General features: G+C 39.0%; 1 protein-coding gene across 1 annotated transcript; it reads right to left on the reverse strand.

Moving 5' to 3' along the window:
- Window positions 1-6,989: 6,989 nt before the first annotated feature.
- hapln4 (hyaluronan and proteoglycan link protein 4) lies at window positions 6,990-18,290 on the reverse strand. Its single transcript, XM_026160048.1, has 7 exons — window positions 18,077-18,290; window positions 16,833-16,950; window positions 11,961-12,150; window positions 11,540-11,712; window positions 10,320-10,435; window positions 9,768-9,954; window positions 6,990-8,202 (listed from the first exon to the last, which is right to left on the reverse strand). Exons 1-7 carry the CDS (start codon window positions 18,077-18,079, stop codon window positions 7,811-7,813), a joined length of 1,179 nt encoding a protein of 392 aa, XP_026015833.1. The 5' UTR covers window positions 18,080-18,290; the 3' UTR covers window positions 6,990-7,810.
- Between the last annotated feature and the right edge of the window lie 5,167 nt (window positions 18,291-23,457).

Genomic DNA, 23,457 nt, shown 5'->3' on the forward strand with positions numbered 1-23,457 from the left:
TTATTATTATCATCATTATTATTATTATTGCAGTCATTTGTAAATCTCATAAACCCATATTTTGTTGACAGTACAACATAGAAAGCAGAGATGTTAGCTGATTTTTGGATTTGATGGCAAAACGTTTCAAAGGATTGGGACTGGAGAAACAAAAGTCTGGAAAAGTTAGTGATGCTAACAAGAAACAGTTGAGGGAAGATTTGTTCTGCGGTCAGACAAACGTGGACATCCCATCGTCCAGAAAGAGAAAAGGGATGGTACCGCTTGTCATTAGCTCTCAGTTCAAAAGCCCACATTTCTCATGGGCATTAGTGCCTATAGAATGGGCAGCTTACACTTCTGGAAATGCAGCATCAGTAAAATATATACAGGTTTTGTGACATCTTTTTCATAGGCCTTTCATATTTCAGCAAGACGCTGCTAATTCAGATAGTACATCTATTACAACAGCATAGCTTCATCTAGTCCAGCTGCACAACTGGGCTGCCTGTGGTCCAGACCTTTCACCACATTAAAATATTTGGAGTATCATGACATCATTACAAATAAGACTGTTAAAAGAAGACAGGATGCTACACAGTGGTAAACATGGCCCTGTTACTGCCATCAAATTCAAAGTGACCTTATTTTTTTCTTTTGCATTTTAAACATTTAATATGTTTTATGTCTTATTGAGAATTAAACACTGCATTCTTTTTACAGCTTGGGAATTTGGGTTGTAACTTAAGCTGATTTTTCTGCATGCCATCAGTAACATGACTAACACTGTCTCTAGTACATCCATGAACATCTGCTTATATGCATATCTGTCTGCTGATTTTTAATGGTTATTGTGGTTCTTAATTTTTTCTTTATCGTGACAACTTTTTGACATGATCGCTAAGGTGGGTTGTTTTGAGAGTTGGATTCTTGAGTGATCTTATTTTGGATCCCTGTCTCAGTCTCATTGCTGCATTGCTGCATTGCTGTTCAGTTGTTGTGATGTCATTACCGCTGGTTTCTCTCTTGAGTTTATTTTCCTTTGCTTTGTACTTTCAGATCTTTTTCTCATCTGTTCAATTCTAACATCTGGCACCTGTAGGCTGTGTGGAGGTTTTTTTTAGGTATACTCTTTCACAGCCCTGACCTGCCAAAATAACACAGTTTCTGTGTTGAAGTTCCTCAGGATTGCACTGCATAGCTTAAAGTCTGTGTCAAGCTGAAGCCTCATGTAAAGACTTCAATAACTGTATGTTAGAATAATCTCACAACATGATAACTACTCAAAGATCTCATTAAAACTCCTGCCAGTGTTAAATAAAAGTTGATTAAATCTTCTATTTATCCTTTGTGTAATAAAAGCTTTATGAAGCCTGTCCTGTGTGGTCAGTAAACATCAGATTTTATATGTGGTCTAGGATCCTAATTTAGTTATCACTTTCCCACATCTTATGAACTTGCAGCCATGGAATATTATTATTTTCACCCATGTCATGGTGGAGCTCTGTAGATAGTAGATAATGTGTGATAATTTTCCACAAAATATCTTGTTGAAGAGGAAGCTAGGTTGAAAAATGTGACCATAAGCAAGGAGGGAGTATAAAGGTTAGATAGAGAGTTTATCAAAAGGCTTTTTTCAATAATTCACATAGAAACTTGATGTAAAAAAACAAAAAAACAAAACATAAATATATAGTTTTACACTAAAAACCTACAGTTTGCACAAGTGTTAAAGGGTTAGTACGTGTTATTAATCTCTGGCTCTCTCCAGCAGATGGCCCCGCCCATCCCTGAGCCTGGTTCTGCCAGAGGTTTCTTCCTGTTAAAAGGGAGTTTTTCCTTCCCACTGTCGCCAAAGTGCTTGCTCATAGGTGGTCGTATGATTGTTGGATTTTTCTCTGTATGTATTATTGTAGACTTTACCTTACAATATAAAGCACTTTGAGGCAACTGTTGTTGTGATTTGGCGCTGTATAAATAAAAATGAATTTAATTAAATAAATGTGTTTCCCTCTGGACACATAGCATATGTCCGTATGATAGTCATACTCATCCCATATTTTTACATTCCAACTGTTTTTTACTGTTATTACACCACATGAAATACACAAATCTCTTTCTAACAGCACATTGTGTGTTCCAGTTATTACCCCTTTAAAGCACTTTGTGATTCTTTTTGAAACACCCTGTAAAGGTAGTGTCCAATATTTTGTTATGATCTGAGTTTGTACTGATGAACTTATACTTTCATGTTTAAACGGGATGGATACCAAAAATTCTTTAGATGAGTCCATCACAGTGTGCCAATGAAGCACACCACAAGATGGTGCTAATTTGAGAGGAAAATAGTGGGGACAGGTAGTTTATATACAGGTAAGTGACATAGATATAGATGAGCCTGCGATGTAACTGATCTATGGAGTGCATTGGGTCTGTTATAAAGCAGCTTGTAAGCCAGCAGGTCTGATCTCACAGATGAAGACTTAAATTGAAAAACTTGGCTTTGGTTCAGATTGATGCTGCCATAATAAAATAGATAACACACAAAACCCAGAAAAAGTCCTACATTTCCAGTTTGTTCACCTCAAAAACTTCAGGAGCTGTACAAGTCTTTGTTAAGGTCCTTCTTCAGTTGTAATGAACCCCATACCAAAGTGGCCACTAGTGATTAAAGTGTGCTGAAGTATGAACCAACTGATTTTATTATAAGTTAGGTGTTAGTTATTTTCTCAAACCATAAAACTCTGAGTCAATACAGCACCAACATGCACAAACCCAGGACCTCCAATAAGAACACTGCAGCCACCATTAATACACCTTTCAATCATGTGGAAAGTCAAGTGTGAAAAAAGGTAGGGTCACCAACGTCCTCAGCGCAGGTGAAATCAATCCCTCAGTACAATATGGTATTTACCCTGTAACATTTAGTGTTTGTGACTCACTGACATTTCTGTCAAATAGTCAATTTTACTACCAGGTCGCTTCATTCAGAATCAACTGACTCAATATCTGTGCAGCAGTGATAATGCGAGACAATGAAATTCTCACTGTATGAAAGTAACGAAAAAAAGCTTCAGTGCTTCTTTTATTGCCCTTCTTTATGAGAGGAAAGGTGATAATACCTTCCTACAGTTGAAAGTGACACCGCAGCAGATGATTCTGGAAAACAAACTATTAATGTAATTGGATTTCTATTTCATGCCACAACCTGCTGATATGTAACCCACAGGTGAGCTATGAACATCATGCTGCTGTGATAAATTCTGCTTCTTATCAAGCTGTTGCCCAGCATGAACATTTATATTTTAAAAAGCTCTATAAATAAAGATTATGAGCTATATTGGATCATCAGTGTTAATTTATTGTAATGTTTAAAATAATTCAATTTGTGTCAGTTGTGTCTTCAGTTTAAGAACTGCTGCACTGCCGGTCTTTAGGTTTATGAATAATGAATTTAACTTCAGTCACAGAAAGCTTTAATAAAGGAAGGAGTTACAATGGATCATCTCTGCAGCTGGAAAAAGAGATATCAGTGGACAAGATGAGCAATTAATCTCAATGTGACAAGCTTTTCTTATTACCCTATATGTCTTTTAATAAAATCCAGACTTGGTAATAAAGTCTTATCATTATTATTATTATTATTGTTTATATACTGTAGCCTGTATGAAATATCATTGTAAGTATCTAAAATGTGCTTATGAAATCCTTATAAAATCTGTCATATCATTCATTTACCTCATGATGTGTAAGAAATGCGATTAGAAAAAGATACAGGTCTTTTTTTATTACCATTTTTACATTTTATGCACTCACCGGACACATTTAACATATTGGAAACCCTCTTTCCTCAGGGATTTTGCTCCATGTTGTCACTATAGCATTGCACAGTTGCTGCAGATTTGTCAGCTGCACACCCATCATTGCAAATCTCCACCACATCACAAAGGTGCTCTAATGGATGGAGATCTGGTGACTGTGGAGGCCATTTGAGTACAGTTCAAAAAAACAGTTTGAGATGATCTGAGTTTTGTGGAATGGCATATTATCCTGTCGGAAGCAGCCATCAGAAGAAGGCTACACTCTGGGCATAAATGGATGGACATGGTCATAAGAAATACTCAGGTAGGCTCTGCTGTTTAACTGATGCTTAATTAATACTAAGGGGTCCAAAGTGTGCCAAGAAAATATCACACATACTGTTACACAACCAACAGCAGCTTGAGTTGTTGATACAAGGCCAGCTGGAGCTATGCTTTCATGCTGTTTATGCCAAATTCTGACACTCCAATATCAATGTTGCAACAATAATCAAGACTCATCAATTTTCCAATCTTTGGGGTCCAATTTCGGTGAGCCCAAGTAAAGTGTAGCCTTAATTCTTAGATGACAGGAATTACACTCGGCATGACTGTTGTAACCCATCTGTGTCACAGTTTGACGTGTTTTTCGTAAAGCGATGCTCTTCTGGTTAATCGAGTTGCGCGGAGGGAGGGGGGCTGGAGCTATCATAATCAGAGGGTGAGAGGCAGGGTACACCCCGGACAGATTGCTAGTCTGTCGCAAGGCTAACACGAAGAGACTGTTTATACTCATATTCACACCACCTATGGGGAATTTAGAATCAGCAGTTAACCTAACCACGCTAATTGCACGTCTTTGAACTGTGGAAAGAAGCCAGAGAGATCTCACACAAACACGAGGAGGACATTCAAACACACACACAGAAAGGCCCCGGCCAGATTGTGAAGTCAAAGTCAGCACCTTCTTGCTGCAAGGCAACAGTGCTAACAACCGCACCACCATGCATTATACATTTAAAGTCACTTGAATCAACTTTATGCTTCATATCTACATGCTTAAATGCATTACACTCCTGCCATGTGAGTAGTTGATTAGATGTGTATGTAAACGAGCACCTGAACAGGTGGAGAGAATGAAGTAGTTAGCAAGTGTATATTTACACAGAGCAAACAGAGATGTAATTAAGAATATTAACTATGGCTGCACTTCAGGGCTGAGGTATTTAGCGTGCCTGTCCACTCAAATGTAAACGAGTTATTGTCTATGGTGCTTTGTTGCCCCTGTATCACTAGTGAAAGGGAACATCTGATGTAATGGCCTAAAGAAATGGTAAAGGTCTAAAACGTCTGAGGTGGAAGAATACATCTGTGCAGGGAAAAATGTAATCAGGCTTACAAGTAAACACCCGTGAGGTGCATGTGTCAGTAATATCAGTGTACGTCAGCTATATTGTTTCATTTTGTTTCTCGTGTTTCTTTTCTGTCACTTGACCCCACCCTTCTGCTTCCATCTCAGAGCTGTTCGGAGGGCCTGACTTCTGTCACAGGCTGATAAATGAGAGCCAGCACCAGATCGTTCCTCTGTATTCACTGTGTGGCAGTTCTGTTGTTACAGGGTCACCTAATTTCATTTCATGCTCAAAAGAAAAGGCGGTGAAAGGACCTTATGAAATGAAAGCAGTACGACGGTCATACTCTGAGCAAACCGGTTCAAAAATTTGAGTAGGGTTTTTTTTCTGGTTTCCTTTCAAAGCTCACTTCTGTTCAGTCTTTCATTTTAAATAAAGGGATTCTAAAAAAGCTTTGCCATTTTGTCTCGTCAAACTTTCGCCTGCCTGGCCTGTTGTGTCTGTAGTTTGTGCGGGTGTCACAAAATTGGTTTGATTGGTGGCTACAGTTACTGCTATTATGTTCACAAAAGCATAGTGTGCACATTTCATTTCAGAGTTGGCAGTCAGAGTCTAAAATATCGCCTCTTATTTACAGTGACCTCACTCTTACATAATCGAGATGCTGTTTAAATGCCATCCACTGTAAATATCAAATGGCTTACCGTCACAATCCCGAGCACAATAAAAAAAAACAGCTGAATTACTTCATTACTGATGTGCAGAATACGCAATCCTTCATAAATTATAAATGCCACAGTTAATCAAGTAGGACTTTGCTCATTAATTTAGTGGCTCTGCCTAATGTCACAAAGTAGAACAAACTAATGGGACTGGGTAAAGTGCTCAGCAAATCATTAGAATCTTCACCTTTGATGATTGACGTCATCTCAAAGGAAAAAAAACGGCACAAAGACGTCAACATGTAGCAAACAGAGGTGATTGTTTGTCACGGACAGCATTTATTTCATGGTGCTGGACTTGCCATGAACTTGACTTAATTACAAGCTGCCTGTTGCTATGACGATGACATGGTTTGTTCTGCTGTGTTGGTGCAGTGCCAACATGTTTCCGCTCAGAGCTGTGTTCGCTGCTCAGCAGCTTCTGTCACTGACAAACAATCAAACGTGCGAGGAAGACAAAAGCACAAAAAACATTAGTGTGACACCCACAAAATTGATTATGAACACAAAAGTAAAAATCTTAAGTCTCACGTGAGACTGAAAACTAAGAAGTTGGGTGGAAATTTAATGGTATGAACTTTGCTCCTCTGCTTTTTCTTCCAACACCACTATCAGGTTTGTTTTGTTTTAAATGACTTTGTTCCATACTTATCCCTGGGTCTGTTATTTTGAGTTGTAAAGAGTGTGGTACACTGGCAGGTATGACTGCATGTAATGTCGATTTTAGTGCCAATTCTAGGTACTGTAGCTAGTTAACAGCAACAGACTTTTTTCAGGGATCAGCATTGTTGTCTGTTTTGCTATTGTCTGGTATTCATGCATGGTAACTATCACCCTCACTTTAGTAGAAGTTTTTAATGTGTGGCTAAAACGGCAAGAAGCTGTAAATATAAAAGCAAAATACAGCAGCGAGTTCGACAACCATGTTCAAATTTTGACATCTTCCTTTCTGGTGAATGCACAACCTGTGAAATTTTAAGATACTACTGCCCTGCTGAGTATTACACACTACTCAACTAAGCAGTCTAGATGTACAGTGTTTACTGCATTGCTTCTGTCTGAAAGTATTTCATTTCAGTTTTCACCCAAATTCAGAAAGATTTCATCATTGAGGGAAAGAAGTGCACCGACACAAGTTCAAACCAAAACTTTTATTTTCTTCTTGAATATCCATTCATTCAGTAGTTGCAAACATCCTCAGTTATAAAGATCACTGCATTTAGCAATGACAGTGCAATCGGTGGCTCTGTGCAGTCAACAGCAATTACTGTAGCTTGTGTTCATGTTAATTCAGCCCTGTGATCTACTCGCAGCCAAACAATACATGCTTGCTTAGGTTTTCGTTAAGGTGCTGCCTTAATAAAGGACTATGTGTTTAAAGTGCAATTATTCTAGTTCAGCATTTACTACTTGTTCTTCAGCTCTGAGGATGCGATTGTGAGGTCTTAATAACATTGTGCAGAGGGTTGCTCACCAAGCAACCAATCAGATATAGGCAGGTACAATAAAAACTGTGAATCTTGGATTTTTTTTTTTCTGCCTGCCATGCAGCTCATCCCATTTCTCTCTCAGTAATGAATATTTTCACCCTGGCATCAGGATCACAGCGGGGTCCAAAGCATGATTCACTCACACATGTAAACAAGATCATTTATGTTAGACTCTCTGATCTGAGTGATGATCAAGCCGCTATTAATTCTTGCAGTTTTCCGGGTACAGATGTGCTAACAGTCACTCGTGATAGCTGAATGACTCAAAACGAAAGGAAAACCACCCTTATAAAGATGTCATCCTTAATTTTACACAGCCTTGTTCTTCTCTCTGGCAATTCTGCAAATGAGTGCATCTTGTCTCTGAGTGTTTTTTGCTTTTTTTTAAATGTGATGAATGAAATCTGGCTGCTAGGCGACAGTCAAATCTGAAATTGCATCCCCCTCCTGCTCTCAGTCTTCCTACTTTAAATCGCCTTTGTGGCGTTCACGGGGATGCTGTTGCTGCTCTTCCTCTTTGTCAAACTCGCTATAGTGCTTTTTGTCTTCCCAGTTCCACCCACTGCTTCATCCTTGTTTTCACGAAAACAGTAGACTCCGTAGAGGCGGAATTTTTTATCAGGGAAGCCAAGGTTTCGGACTCCTGGCTGGGATCCGCCACAGCGAGAACGGGGGTTGACTATGGGGTACCGAATGCTGCCATCCTCAAGCCAGCCTGCTTCACAGCGGTCCAGGAGTTGAAACTTCCACGCTGCATAAAGCTGACCCACTTTGGCCGCCACTGAACCGTCTCGAATGCACGCCTTAATCGCCTCCGCATAGTTCACCTTCTTGAAGCGCTTGAGGAAATACACTTTGCCTAAGGCGGAAAAAAAGAGAGAGGCGAAGGAAAGTTGTTTGTTGTAAGAACATGTTAAAAGGTGAAGGAAAACAGAGTCAGTGCATTGTTCAGGGGGGCAGAAGAGAAGCGAATGAGAGAAGGAAGCCCCAGAGACAAGCTAAGCCCTGAGGGTAGATATTCACAGTTTTCCTGGCCTCTCTGCCTGATTGTGTTCAGAATATCAAGGCATTCCAACAACCGTCTGGGCTGCTGCTCAAAAAATCGAAAGGCAATACTGTATCAGCAGGCAGAAGTCTAAAATTACTCTTAAAATGCTTCAATTTTTGCTTTCTTCATACCTCTGAGGAGACTTTTCGCCTGGCAGTATATTAAAGTATATCGGTATCCTGATAAGCTAACTAGTTTGAACTGAGCTGAATCACAAGTACCTTCACCTAAGAAAGCAGCACAGAATAAACAATCTAACCAAGAATAAACGTCTGCTGGTTTCTAAAGCCAACGGTTTATGAAAATCATCTCAGCGAGCAAAGCTTTGCAGTTGGCTCAGTTATTGATTTTATGCTTGTTTATGTGACTGGTGGCTATTAGAGAGGCAGAATATTGTCTCATATTTCCCCAGTGGACTTTCAGTAAATGCATTTCAGCTGGACCGAGACACAGCATCGGTCACAACCGCTGCTCAAACCTCCTGCCCACAACAGACTGTCCACAGTAATTAACACACAAGGGAAGCCATGAGCAATTGTTTAAGGTTTCTGTCAAACCACCTTTTTCTCACTAAGGAAAGGCACTGGTTATTTTAAAACAGTTTGTGATTCAATAAAATCATTTTTAACTGTTTTTAAAACTTCTTAAACACGGATGCAGACTCAAACCACAGCAGTTGAACAGTTCAACAAGCCGAACTTCTTCTCACTAAGAGTTAAATGTGAAGCTCAGTATCTATGACTCTTTAGGGGCTACATACCAGCATAAACTCTAGAAGGTTGTACTATTCCTTGGCAGGTACATTTAACTTCTAGTCTTTCTGTCTGCCTATTCCCCCAACAAGAAATATTTTGCCAGTTGCAAATCTGAGTATAGCAGTTTATTCTTATAATAATCAACGTGGGCTTTTTTATATACTGTCTACTCTGAGCCAAGGTGTCTTTCTGGAATAACTTTTGACTACACATACCTTTCCTCCAGTAAAACTCTTTTACTTTTCTTTTTTTTTTTTTTGTTTAGGCTTGTGAACATGAAGGTAGCATGTGCAGACTCTCTGTGGGAATGTGATGTAAATCAAAGAACAGGGAGATGAAAGGCAAGGCTTTCTACCCAGAGGACACTGTGGCCCTAGCAGGGCTGAATCAACATACCCTGATTTAAAACCAATGGCCTAAGGCCTCAAAGATCACAGGGAGAGATCAGAGATCTCATTTCCCCCTGGTCTACCACTCATGAAACATCCTATTTTTAAAAGTAGCAGCATGACAAAGTAGCACTTGAAAGCTTTTGTTCTTTCTTAATATCATGTCACAGATACTTGATAGCACTTCTTATTTGTTGTATTGTCATGTATGTCATGTATCTCCATCTCTCACCGTTGAGCTTGGAAGTGAAGCAGAAAGCATCATAACGCTCATCTTCTTTGTGCCTATAGCCGTAGTTTCGAACACCAGCTGGGGTGTCCTTACGTCCGCACTCGTCCCTGGGATGAGAGATAGGGTACTGAACTGAGCCGTCCTCCAGCCATCCAGCATTACACCAGTCTAGTCCCTCCAGCCATGCCTGCAGAAGAAGATAATGTAGGTCAGTGGGTCGATCTAAAGGATTAAAGAAATTATAAAGAGGGGAACAAATTCAGTTTATCTCTTGTGACATAACTCCATTGCACTTGACTTTACTCCATAAAGCCTCTAAGAGTTGGAGGACTGACCTGCAGTAAAATTCCTGATCTCCATATTCTTAATTCCAGACTTACTACTGCTCTAAAAAGTTAATGACATCAGTAAGTAAGCATATTGTAATAACTAAAAAAGTACCTGTAGACTAATGTACTATGGATGGTGTTATCTCTATGCATCCTAACTAGCAATACCTTCTCAGTATGACATACCGTCCATGTTTAATTCAATTAAAGTATGTGTATTCACCTTGTGCAGTTGAGAATGAGAAGCTAGAATGGCATCCTGCTTTTTGCAAGCATCCTCAGCCTGGTAGTAGTTGAGCTTGTAGCGCCCCTCACGGGGATAGTAGGGAAAGACCACTCCTACAGGCGACAGAATCAAAGTAGGAAGCTGTAAATGTCTTTAGTTTTTCTGAATTTCATACAGACATTAAAATTATAAGATTTATTTTAGGTATTTAGTTATTCCAAAGTTAACAAATTCCTTTGTCGCAGCAATTAAAATTAAATTAAACACCACAGACATATAGAGTCAGGTAAAAAAAAAATGAATAATGAAGAGAGAAAGTGAAGAGATATGTGCTGTCTTGGAAAACACAAGGTGCACCCTTTATGCTTCCATGGGAATTAAAAGCCAAAGTTGCAGCCAGGTGCACTTGATTAACGGATCGTGAGAAAGCGTGAGGAACTCTATAAAAATAGTGTTGGCAGTTTGCTGTACTGGTGCATTCAGATGTGTGTTAACACACTGGGAACAGAAGCGATTGTTACTGTCCATCAGTCTTGAAAGGATAATAACGACATTTCTAAGCAATTTAAAGTCCATGATTGTACAGTGAGAAAGATTATTCACAACTGGAAAACATTTAAGACAGTTGCTGATCTTCCCAGGATTGGAAATCCTAGAAGATTTACCACAAGGTCAGACCCTAAAAGAAAGAAGAAGAAGAAGAAGAAGAAGAAACAAGGAGCTACATCTCAGACTCTACAGGCCTCTGTTAGTATGCTAAATGGGTTGTTTGGAAGGGTCTCCAGGAGAAAGTCTCTAGTGTTAAATTCAAGTCCAAAATGCTGGGGCAGCACCTTGAGATGACTCTGCATAAACAATGAGCTGAAGCAATGCTGTAAAGAAGAGTAACAAGTAATAAGTAAAATGTATAGATCAATCAATTAAAATGCAGTATGACAGTTAACTTAATAAGACAAAAACAAATTTGAAATCATAAATTCAATAAGATAAGTATACCTTTAAATAACAGTATTTAATAATAATATCATTATATAACAGAACAAAAATCTTCATCTTCAAATTCAACAAAGCAAACTAAAAAATCATTTAAAATGACTTTAAAAATACATGCATATAAGATGGCATTTAGGTCTCACAGTATAACAGTGTGCAATGCGGTGAACTCAAATAAACTGAACATTTCAACAAAATTTCCTACAAATGGCCCAGAGCCTGACCTTCTAAGTCAAGGTTGACAAATCCTGTATCGTCTTCCATGTCGTTAGTGACCTCACACTCGTAGCGTCCATAGTCCTCCAGCGTGACATTTTGGATGATCACCGATGCGTCGCCTGGTCCTGCTTGCTCCAGAAACACACGGCCACGATACGATCCAAACACACGCTGCTGCCTGGAGAGATTTGAAAGACACTCATTGTCCTCAAAACAGCTGCTGTTAGCAAAATGATTGAAAAATGCTCCAACCTGAGAAAATACTTGGATGATAAACTGTGTGTGACAGAGTTTATTATGTCAGTGCATCTTATCAATAAAATTAGCGAAACTAAAGCAAATTTGGAAAAAAAAAATCATGAAATCATAATTAGTTAAAACAAAAGTGCAAGATGAATCAACTGAGAATAACGATGCAGAATTTACTTTCCCAGTGCTACAAAGACGTCCTCGAACTGCAGCGTGTCCGTCACTTTGGTCCATTTAATCCTGATGCGAGCAGGATCGACGTTCTCCGGCTCATGATGGAATCTGCAGGGCAAAGTGATGGAGCCACCCCGATGTGTCACCACTTTACCAGGGGCAGTCTGCACAATCACGGCTCCAGTGTCGTCCTCTGAAAGGAAAGAAGAAGGAGGGAAAATTGGCTCAGTTTATTTCACTGCTACTGATGGAAGATTTTTAGTAATATATTCTTTTATATGCAGGTTTGTGGCTAATATTTCTTTTTCTTATTACTAAACAGAAGTCTATTTTGGGAAATATGCGACCCATACTTGTAACTGTAATCATGAAATTCAGTCTCTGAATCTATTTGTGAGGCTTATCTCTCTAAGATGCCTGCAAAAATTGAATCAGCATCAGCTAATAAAGCGTGTGCTGTTTACTTGTGCCATCACATTACTGCTCCGGTAATTGAGCATATCAACAGAGGAGAACGTTTTTTTCCTATCGAAGGGTCCAGCAAGCAGCACACTCATCTTCCTGTCTGCTCTATCATGACATTACTCACTCTACAATTTTAACCTCCACTTCTGCAGAGAGCGATTCACCAAAATTACCCAAGACTAATGGTAACCACAGTCCTCTTCCTCCAAATGGACAATAACAAGACCTGTTTAGCATTTTTGGCAGACATTTGTTCAGACGCTCTGTGTGCACACGCACCTAGGCAACCAAAGACTCACAACATGTGTGGGGTAAACATTTAAAATGTTTAATGAGCAGCTGCAAAAGGTTTTCTGCTATGTTGTGACCAGATAAAGGCACCTACAATTATCCATGCCAGCCAGCAATTAGTCCTGTCACTACTTACTGGTCTCTGCAAAGTTGTTTATCACCATCACAAATAAAAGCATCAAGTGATGTTTAATCAAAACTTTGAGCGCATTATTTCTCAGCGTTGGAGGTTATGTTGTGACATACTTATGTTAAGCCAAATAACACAAAGTTAACATTTTCATTAGGTTTTAAAAATTTCCAGCAGTGATAGTGTTTTCAGATCCAAGGGGTTCATCAGTCACTTTTAAAAAGGGTCACACTGTTTACTCTGGGGATCTGCAAATGTTTTAACCCTCCTGCTGTTTCATCTTCACTTCACCTTTTCTTAAATTAACATTGTTTGGCTGCTTTATGCTTCTAAATCATAATTTAATGTGGACTTTCATTCAAGTCAGTTTTATTTAAATAGTGGCAAATCACAACACTTGCCTCAAGGCGCTTTGTATTGTAAGGTAAAGAGCCTACAATAATACAGAGAAAACCACAGCAGTCAGATGACCCACTATTAGTAAGCACTTGGTAACAGTGGGAAGGAAAAACTCGCTTTTAACAGGAAGAATAGGCAGAACCAGCCATGGAAGCATGGCTTTTCATCTGTTGAAATCTGCTTCAACCTGTTGGGGATGAGGGAAAGGAGACAGTACAGGCAATACTGTGGAAGAGAGCCAGAAATTAATAATGACAAATGATTAAATGCACAGTGTTTTATAAACATACACAGAGTGAAAAGAGGTGAGTGAGGAAAAAACAGTGCATCATGGGAAGCCCCCAGCAGCACCATAACTAAGGGAGGAATCAGGGTCACCTGATGCAGCCTTAACTATTTGTTTTATCAAAATGGAAAGTATTAGGCCTACTCTATAAAAAGTGGTGAGGGTGTCTATCTCCTGAATCCAAATTGGGAGCTGGTTCCACAGAAAGTTGAAGGCTCTGCCTCCCATTCTGCTTCTAATTACAGAGGAATCACAAGAAAACCCGCAATCTGAGAGCAAAGTGCTCTGATGGAGTGATATGGTGCCGTGAGGTCTTTAAGATAAGACGATTATTGATCATTCAACACCCTGTATGTGAGGAGAAGGATTTAACAGAGAGCCAATGAAGAGGCTAATATGGAAGAAATATGCTATCTCTTTCTAGTCCTGTCAGTACTCTCACTGCAATATTTTGGCTAAACTGAAGGCCTTTCAAGGATTTTTTTAGGACAGCCTGATAATAGTAAATTACAAAAGTACAGCCTAGAAATAAATAAATTCATGAACTAGTTTCAGCATCACCCTGAGAAAAGTTTTTAATCTTAAAGACATTGTGCAAACGCAAAAGTAGTCCTACACATCCTGGTCAGAAACAACTCCATGGTTACTGACAGTGCTACAGCAGACCAAGGTAATGCCATCCAGAGCAAGCATCTAGTTAGACACCATGTTTCTAGGTTTTTTGGGGATGAGTTCATAACCTAGGTTTCATCTGAATTCAGAAGCAGGAAACAGGTCACCCAGATCTTTAAATATTTAGGACATTTTTGTAGTTCAATGATTTGCTTTGTGTAGTATGGCTTCATTGATCGATAAAGCTGAGTATCATCTGCATAACAATGAAAATGTATGTTATGCCTTTGAATGATACTTTCTAAGGGAAGCATGTTTAATGAAAATAGAATTGGTTCCAGTATCGAATCCTGTGGAAGTACATAATTACACCTTTAACACGTAACCTCTAATACCTGTAAAACATTATGGTCAATGATGTGGTGAGTGATACCTGCACTGAGGTCTAACAGGAAAAGCACAGAGATGAGTCCACTGTCAGATTCCATAAGAAGATCATTTGTAAACTTCACTAATGCTGTTTCTGTGCTGTGATGAACTGAAAAAGCCTGACTGAAATTCTTCAAATAAACCACTCCTCTGGAGATGATCAGATTTTAGGCCTACAGAGGATTTCAACATTAACTATTTCATTCATCTTCTAGTCTAAACACAGTGTAGAAAAAGAGTAGAAAGCAAGTGTGTGACTCAAGTGAGCCAGTACCCGACTGACTTAAGTTTTCCATCATGTTTTAAAATGTCCAGTCTAGAAACAACCTAAAAGGAATAGGAATTGATGAAACATAAAGTACATCATATTTCAGTTTTAGGATTTTGCATGTCAGGACAGAAAAAAAGAAACATTTTGTCCTTAACAGGCCTAAAGATTATGTAAATAAAACCTCAGATGAACAACAAAATGTGGCATATTGCATTTAAAAATAGTCATTAATCGTTTATTTGTTTGTTTAAATGCAAAAGCAATGTGTGAAAAACTATTCACCGTTACTGCTTCCATGGGAACTGAGTGGGAAAGTCACAACCAGGCGCTGCTAATAAAATGCACTTGATTAAATGGTCATCAAAACGTTTGAGCATCTCTATAAAATCAAATCTTGGCAGCTTGCTGGTCTGGAACATTCAGGTGTGTGTTAACGAAATGCCAAGAACGGAAGACAGAGAAACAATTGTTACCACCTATCAGTCGGGGAAGAATAATAAGGCCATTGCCAAGCAATTTGAAGTCCATCATTCTGCAGTGACAAAGATTATTCAGAAGTAGAAAACAATCAAGCCAGATGCCAATCTTCCCAGGAGTGGACATCCCAGCAAATTCACCCCAAAGTCAGAATGTGCAAAACAAAAGATACATCTCAAACTCTGCAGGCTTCAGTTTGCATGTCAAATGTAAAATTTGTGAAAGGGCAAACTGAACAGTTACAGCCTATTTGGAAGGTTTGCAAGGGGAAAACCACTTTTCTCTAAAAAGAGCATTGCATCATGGCTTAGGTTTGCAGGGCTGCATGTGAACAGACTGCAAGAACAATGTCCTTTGAACAGACAAGACCAAAGTGGAGATGTCTGGCCATAATCCACAGTGCCACACTTAGTGAAAATGAGAGTATCAAAGTGTTTTAGGGCAACACAGTGGTTAGCACCCTCACCTCACAGCAAGAAAGGTCACCAGTGGTCTTTCTGTGTGGATCTCTCTTAGGGGCTTCTCCTCAGGTACTCTGGCTTCCTCCCACAATCCAAGGACATGCTTGTTAGCTTAATTTGTCATTTTATTTTGCCCGTAGGTATCAGTGTGAGCCTGAATGATTGTCCACCTCTCTGTGTTAGCACTGCAACAGACAGCAACCTTTTCAGGGTGTACCCTCACTTTCACCCCATGACTGCTGTCATGAACTGAGAGTGAGTGTGCTTCACGAACCTGTACCTATTTGTATCTAGAAGCTGATAAATTCACGAAGTACCAGCATGTCTGTAACACATAAACTACATGAATAAATAAAATTATAAACGTTATGTTGAACAACAGCAAGAATTCAATTATTTTAAACTGTTTTATTTCAAGAGAAAATAGATCTTTTTAGCTTTTACTCTGAAGGTAATATAGACAACCAGAAGTACTGCAGTCAATAGTTTAATCTTTGACATTCTCTATTTTTCTGACAAGACAAACGTTTATCTCGGTCCTCAGGTGGGCAGTGTTTAATTGGGTGCTCACAGTTCTGATAATGAACAAAAGTGAAAGCTTTGCTTGTGAAGATTATCATTGTTACAAAATGGCCAAGGCGGTTTTGTCTGCACAGCCCAATGTCACGGAAATGAATGAATAAAATCGCAATTGCCAAGAAATTTTGCACAAAATACTGTGGGATGTGGAATATATTATATATTAATGTGAATACAGGTGCACTGAGTTTGGAGAGTTAGTGGAGAGCTCCGGATCCCAAAGCCCATAAAAAGTTAAAGAAGTCTATTTTGCTTGGACTCTAAGATAACCCAGCTGAGGTTAATAAAGCTGTTCAGATTTTTCCAGTAACTTTTCCACCAACTTTTTATTACTATCTTAGTAAAAAAAAAAATAAAAATCCTGAAGAAACTCTACATATCATTCATGTTATTGAGCAGATAAATGCAAATCAAGATCTCCTCACCTTGGAGAAGTGTAATTGTTCATACAAATGAAAGTGTTAACTGGTCTTACCAAGAACATGCACCACTTTCCTCCTTCCTTTCTCTATGCCAGCAGGCGAGGAAGATACCGAGAGAGCAGAAGTCAGGATAAATGCCACAAAGATCAGAGGCTGGAGCTCCTTTGAGAACTGCAAGAAAGGACAGCTCATACATGACAACCAGCGCAATCGGAAACAACTTAGTAGAACTTGCTGGCAGTGCCTTGTAGTAGTTGAGCTTGACAGTGTCAACTTTGATACATCCTAAACAAGTAGGATAAAATCAACATTTCCTAGCACTTTCCAGCAATAATAAAACTCAACCAGAAAATGCATATATTGCCTGTTTAAATGCTCTGCACTGAAGCTGGTAACCAAATGGCTGAAAACAGACAATCAATTATATTAATCAATTTTTTAGCTCACAGTCACAGCACAAAAGAGAAGCATAGTTCTCACAGCATAGTTTAAACTTATAGCTTGTTTGCTATTTTTTATCTGCACTGCCATGTGTCTCAATTAAGAACTGGAAGTATTTTAAAGATTTTTTTTTTCAGTGAAAAGTCCTGGATCAGAGGCAGCCAGCTAGTAAACAAAAGACTACACACAGGAACAACACAAACATCATGGCAGCTACTGAAGAAAAACATAAATGTGGTATTTGTTGTTGTTATCATACACATTAGACATAAGGACTGTTATTACCTGTTCTCTGGCAGGTACCACAAAAGGGTAACTTTGCTAAAAATAAATAAATAAACACAATTCTCCCTGAATGCTATTGTTGCACAGGAGAGTGTGTAATGCATGGACAGAGCCAGCATGTGACACCAGTGTTTCTGCTGCATCAATATATCCATGATTGGTCGAGGGGATGGTGCAATGCAAACCACTCTGCATATGCAGAGGTCAGAGTTTCACTTCATTGTGTATGGAATAAAATCATTATAATAGTCATCTTAAAGGTGTCAAGGCAAATGCTGCCACTGCATGCACTGCTAGAGGTCTGCAATGTCAGCGTCACCTGTGAATAATCACTTCCTATGAAACAGCTCTGGTGCACCACATAAATTCTGAACATGAATTCAGGCCTCAGTGAAGCAGAGTAACTAAAGCAGCAGCTATTTTACATGCACATTGCACACTATAAACAGCCCTGCTGCATCATTTCTCTCAAGGTTAGTCCAATGATCATCCCTGCAGCTGCACGGTAACGTAGCACACAGAACTGCCGAGCAGAGCCATACTATCCGAGCATAGAAGTGTATGAACTTACCATGGCTATCACAACAGGATTAATGCCTGGATGATGACGATGTGATGCTGTGAAGCGTTTAACTCCTCAGCAAGGCTAAACGCTGATCTGCAGCAGCACTCACCTCTCTCTTGCACCCCCCACCCCCCACCTTTCTCTCTGTTTCCAGTCCCATTGCTGTTCTCTCACTCTGCAGGGGAACCACCAGTGTTTGTGGGTCGTTCCCGCAGTCCTCCGATGACGCAGCACATATTTGATTGTGCACTGTGCGTGGATACGTCTTCTCTGCATTATAAAGCCAATTAGAGTGTCACTTATTCGACTGTCACATTGATTCAGTTAATGTGGTGAAAGCTTATTTACTTTCAGGCAAACCAATGTTTCTTTTCAAGATCAATATCAATAATAGAAACTGTTTGCATGAAATGCTGACTGAGAATTAAGATTGATTGCTGTATTCAAGACAAATCAAATTCACTTAGATAACTTTATGGCTGAGTAAGAGAAAGGTAATAAAGAGTGCACTTTGAGCTCAAGTTGTTGGGTTTTCTCTTGTTGCATTGAAGGGCCAGTAATTAACATGAATGACATACCATTACACAAGGAATGTGAATTGTTCTTACAGAATTCAGAGCATATCATGAAATATAATTAAATATAATTCAAATATGGCTCCAACTATTTGAAGGTGGAGCTTGGCATCATTAGTTTAAAAACTTTTACAGAGATAGTTGATTATAGTGCAAATGAAAGATTGTGTGGGTTCAAAGACCGGGCCCACAGGTAAAAGCTTTAGGCCTCTCTAAAATTACTGTGCATGATCTAAAGACAAAATTGCAACGGATCAGATGATGGTATAAAACTTCACTTGAAAGCAAAGTTTTTGCCTTTGCTGTCCATTGACTGAATTTTTATTGATGTGAAGGTTATCAGACTGAGGTGCAAAGAAGAAGTTTTGTCCCTCAGACTTGCATGAATTTTCTGTTCATCCAGTGGGATAAATTGGTTAAGAACATGCATAAGTCTGTCATAGGAAGCTCTGTTGTCTCATATTCTCTCCACATATCCTCTGTCAAATTCAAAATTTCAGTATCACCAATTAAGTCCAATTCCGTGTCTCTGTAAGCTAATTCTTTATATTGATTGTAATCGGTGACTGTCCCTTTTAGACCGTCTGCCGAGTAAGCCTTCCCCCTTCTCATGTCCACCCCATCCAAGTTTTCCTAGGGATCTCATCCAAAGTCTTCAGCTTTCTGCTTACTATGCTCAACCACCATCTCCCGTGTCTTGACTCTAGGGGGTCCAGTCAATGTCTCCTGCCTTCATCTGGGATTCTACTCTATGATGTAGCTTCTCATCACAGTCAAACCACCAAAAATACATCAATTCTTAAGTTCAGAGTTTTGTTATAAATTTGTCTCTTTTCTTCCAAAATGACATCGCCTTATTGGAATCAGGGATTTTTCAAGTCTTTTTTAAGCGTGACTTGTGCCCACCCACTCTCTGAAATATCAAAACCGCATCAGTATAAGATGCAAAAATAAATAAATAAATTAAGGAAAGGGGAAATTTGTACACAAACAACTAAATAATGATTTATGGGGGAAATTGAAGGTTGACAGCATTAACACTGACAGCTTGCTTTCAGGCCATGAGCCAACAGCTGGCTGTTACCAAAAGCATTAACAGGCTGTTTGATGCATTTTTTTAACCCGCTCTTCAATGATGTATTATCCTCAAATGAACAAAATATTCTCTGCCCTGTATCCATGGAATTTTAACAAGGTTTTTGCATGCAAGTTATTCGTTTTCGGGGACCTCAGAGCAGAGAAGAGAAAAATGATCCTCCTACAAATCTATTAAAATCTGGAAAACACACTCCAGGCATTCTTTTTCTGATACTGTTAAAACACTAAGGGTTTTGTCTAAGATTAACTGTTACCTAGAGGGGAGGTAATTTTCTCTAATGAAATTGAACAACCATTGGCCAAAAATGTCCATCAGCATTGATTCAGTGACTTAGATTTTGTGGATTTAAAACCTACTTTCTGAAACCAATTTCAAGAAAATCAGTACTATCAAAGTTAGGAGTCACCTGTTTTCTTTGCATCTAGTATGGCAGGGATGGCTATGGCAGATATCGCTAAGTTAAAATTCAAGTTCATAGTCAAAGCATATGTTAGTTAACTGATGCCTTTTCATGTATGCAGCATGTTACCAACCACTGTCTCATAAATAGTCAGAGAGCTTGAGTCATGAGAACAAATAGAGCCTATTTGTTTGTGTTCATATTAAATGCATGGACCAAATAACAAGTGGACCATGTTCAGATTAGGGAAACACATGCTGATCATGTACTTGATGTGTTTTGACTCAGCATGGTAATATTTGTGTAGCTCTATGTAAACTGTGAAACTTTCCTTTTATCATAAGCCATGCATTAATTGGTTATTTAACTTAAGTTGTGCCATGCATTCATAAAATCATATACATTTATATTTATATTTTATCACGATACCTCACTGGAAGTCCTTCCACCCCTGCAGTGTGGATTGCTTAGTTGTATTTTTCACTGCTCCACACCTCTCCTGGGCCTCCTGCACAGCCGAGCAGACATCTGCAGCAAAGATCCCCTGTGACGCCCATCATGGGATTAGAGAGCTGTTTGGAGTATCCGCATTTGATTTAAAGCCTGTGTCATACACACAGAATGCACCGAATGTGCAAGCAGGAACGATGTCACACTTCAGCATGTAAAAAAGCTGCTGAGCGAGAGCGAATTAAATGAGTTTGCCTCTCTCCCTATCTGCTGGCCTATTGCTTAGCAAAGTACGAGGGATAATTACTTGTGAGTGGGCTACAGTTATTGATGGGGTGGGGATGGAAAGAAAGGTTACACTGCTGTTTCAAAAAGCTTTATCTAGCCACATAAATAACTCCTTCATCTCTGTCAAGAAACACTGTTCGTTGTGCTCATGTGACTGAACTGCATTCAAAGCATCGAGTTATTGAAAATATTTGGCAGATAGTTTTGTGAATTCCATTACATGCTGAAGCGATAATTATTCTTAAGCCTCTCATTCTGAGAACCCACAGTTATAACACTGGCAGGGATCTCAACAATGGTCTTTCTTCTAATTAAATGTCAGCAAACCTCCTCCAGTGAGCCCGGTGGTCACTGAAGTGTGTTTGTTTCCCCTAAACAAAAACAACACAAATCATAAGTCATTCATTTGATGTCTTTGTAAAAGACAATGATGAGAGTAGACTATTTACTGAGCCGCCCACACACTTCCAACACACAGCAGCATCAATCAGCAGAAAGGAAACAAAGGGGATCAAGGAACATAAACAGATATGGAATGAAAAGCTGGCAATTTGGGCACCGAGGATCAGACAGAATGCAGAACAGTAGAGGCGTGTCTCGTGTTCCTGCTATTCTGAGAGAACGAATGTCTTTTTAAAACTAGTTGTGTATATTCACCAGAGTGACTGAGTGACAACAGCTGTCGGCACATCCTTGCCACTCAGTCCCTGAGTAATGATCTGCCCTGGCTCCAGTGATGCTGGGTGGGAAAAGGTGAGCATATAGAGTCTCAGTTATATAGCATACTGCAAGATGTCAGTTAGCTCAGTGTGACATCTCACTTTTGTGCGAAAATATAATAAAAAGTTTTTCCGTACTTTGAAACATGTATAAAGTTGATCAGATCATCAGTTGATCTCATAAAAGAGCCAAACTGCAAAACATGAGTTAAATTACTGGTGTTCTTTTCACCATAATGGCTTTATTTGGATTCAGTCCACACAAATAGGTATCACTGCTCTCCTTGTTTGTACCCTGTATTTATTTGTATTTTAGCATCTGTGAAAAATTAAAATATCAAAAATTAGTTCTTAGCAGCCCCTACATGTAAAGAGAAGTACCATATGGAATACTTGGAACTTGAAAAATACTATCAAATATTATTCTTATACAAGTTTTGAAACTTCTCTCTTCTCTGATATCTTAAGCACATTTAAGGGTTTGTATTTGTGAGGGAATATGGTATGTTCAGGAAATGTAAGTCTTTTTTATTTACATGTTTTCTGTTTGTTAAGATTGGACTGTGTTATGACTCAGTCCAACGCCTCAGCTCTGCACCTCTCTGAAGAGTCGGCTGTTTTTCTTCTAGCGTTGTCCTGCTGCATATCTGTATCTTTTACAGGTCATAGCGTGTCATTTTTTTTAATGGCAAAAATGCCATCCAGAACGATGAGTAAAATCATCAGGTGCAGCAAATATTTAATTCTTCATCTCCCAATTGTAACTTTAAAACTACCCACACAGTGCTTGTAGTGAAACTGTGCTTGAAATTGCAACACATCGGCAAACCTTCGAAAGGTACTCTGCCAGTAAAGAAAGAGGTATGTCGGTTATTCTGTGCAGAGTAGACAGTGAATCTGTCAAATTAAATCTATGTAAAAAGATGTAATATGATATTGAATCTCTGCATTGAGTCAGACTTACTCTCACACCACACTGGAGGGTTCTTCCAGTTAAAAGGGAGTTTTTCCTTCCCACTGTTGCCAAAGAGCTTGCTCATAGGAGGTCATATGATTGTTGGGTTTTTCTCTGTATTTGTTATCGTAGTATTGTCTACCTTACAATATAAAATGCCTTGAGGTGACTGTTGCTGTGATTTTGGCACTGTATAAATAAATTGAATTGAACTGAATTACAAATCAAATTAGTTTTCTACAAAAGCTAATTTTCAAAGAACCAGCCAAATATAAGTGAATAGAGGGCGCAGAAGTCCATAGAAGCTGGGCTGATGTAGTGCACTGATCTTGTGGACCCTGTACATTTTTAATGAACTGGCTTTTATTTTTTTTATTTTTTTGAGAAAAACTCGAATGATTGTCATTGCCGATTATTTTCATCCTTTTGAGGCCATGAATATCTGTACTTAATTTTGTGTAATTCAGCAAACTGAATAAAGCTTTAGTTCAAGCTGTTGTAGTTAGGCTCAGCCCACAGGCTGATCTCAGTGACAGTTCAAATCAGCTGATGGCTCATTTGATACCTTTCTATGCACCAGCTGCCACATCACGTTCAGTAGCTGACAAAACATTGATGTTTTGCTCTACTCTCCACTTTATTTTACTCTATGCAATATTTGTCAACACAAGAAGAATAGTCTTGAAATCACCAAGTCTGCATTTCATCATGTGGGCACATTATCTTAATTAAATTCAACCTGTTACTTACTTAAATATTTTACTATAAACTAAAAGGGTTAACCCCTATTATGGCACTCCAAAAAAGTGAGCTGATGAGTTGTCTCAGTATACATCCAAGTGGCTCCAAATACCCCTGCTTTTCCTATACAAGCTTTCTGCTGCCATGGTTATGTATAGAT

This window comes from Astatotilapia calliptera, chromosome 23 (genome assembly GCF_900246225.1).
Source record: "Astatotilapia calliptera chromosome 23, fAstCal1.2, whole genome shotgun sequence".
NCBI lineage: Eukaryota > Metazoa > Chordata > Actinopteri > Cichliformes > Cichlidae > Astatotilapia > Astatotilapia calliptera.

Bases quoted from the DNA above. Each gene is read 5' to 3' on its own strand.
- hapln4 (XM_026160048.1), bottom strand. The intron at 11,713-11,960 runs GTAAATTCTGCA...AAATCTCTCCAG, and splicing joins GTCTTTGTAGCACTGGGAAA to GCAGCAGCGTGTGTTTGGAT. The intron at 8,203-9,767 runs GTGAGAGATGGA...TTTCCGCCTTAG, and splicing joins CTTCACTTCCAAGCTCAACG to GCAAAGTGTATTTCCTCAAG.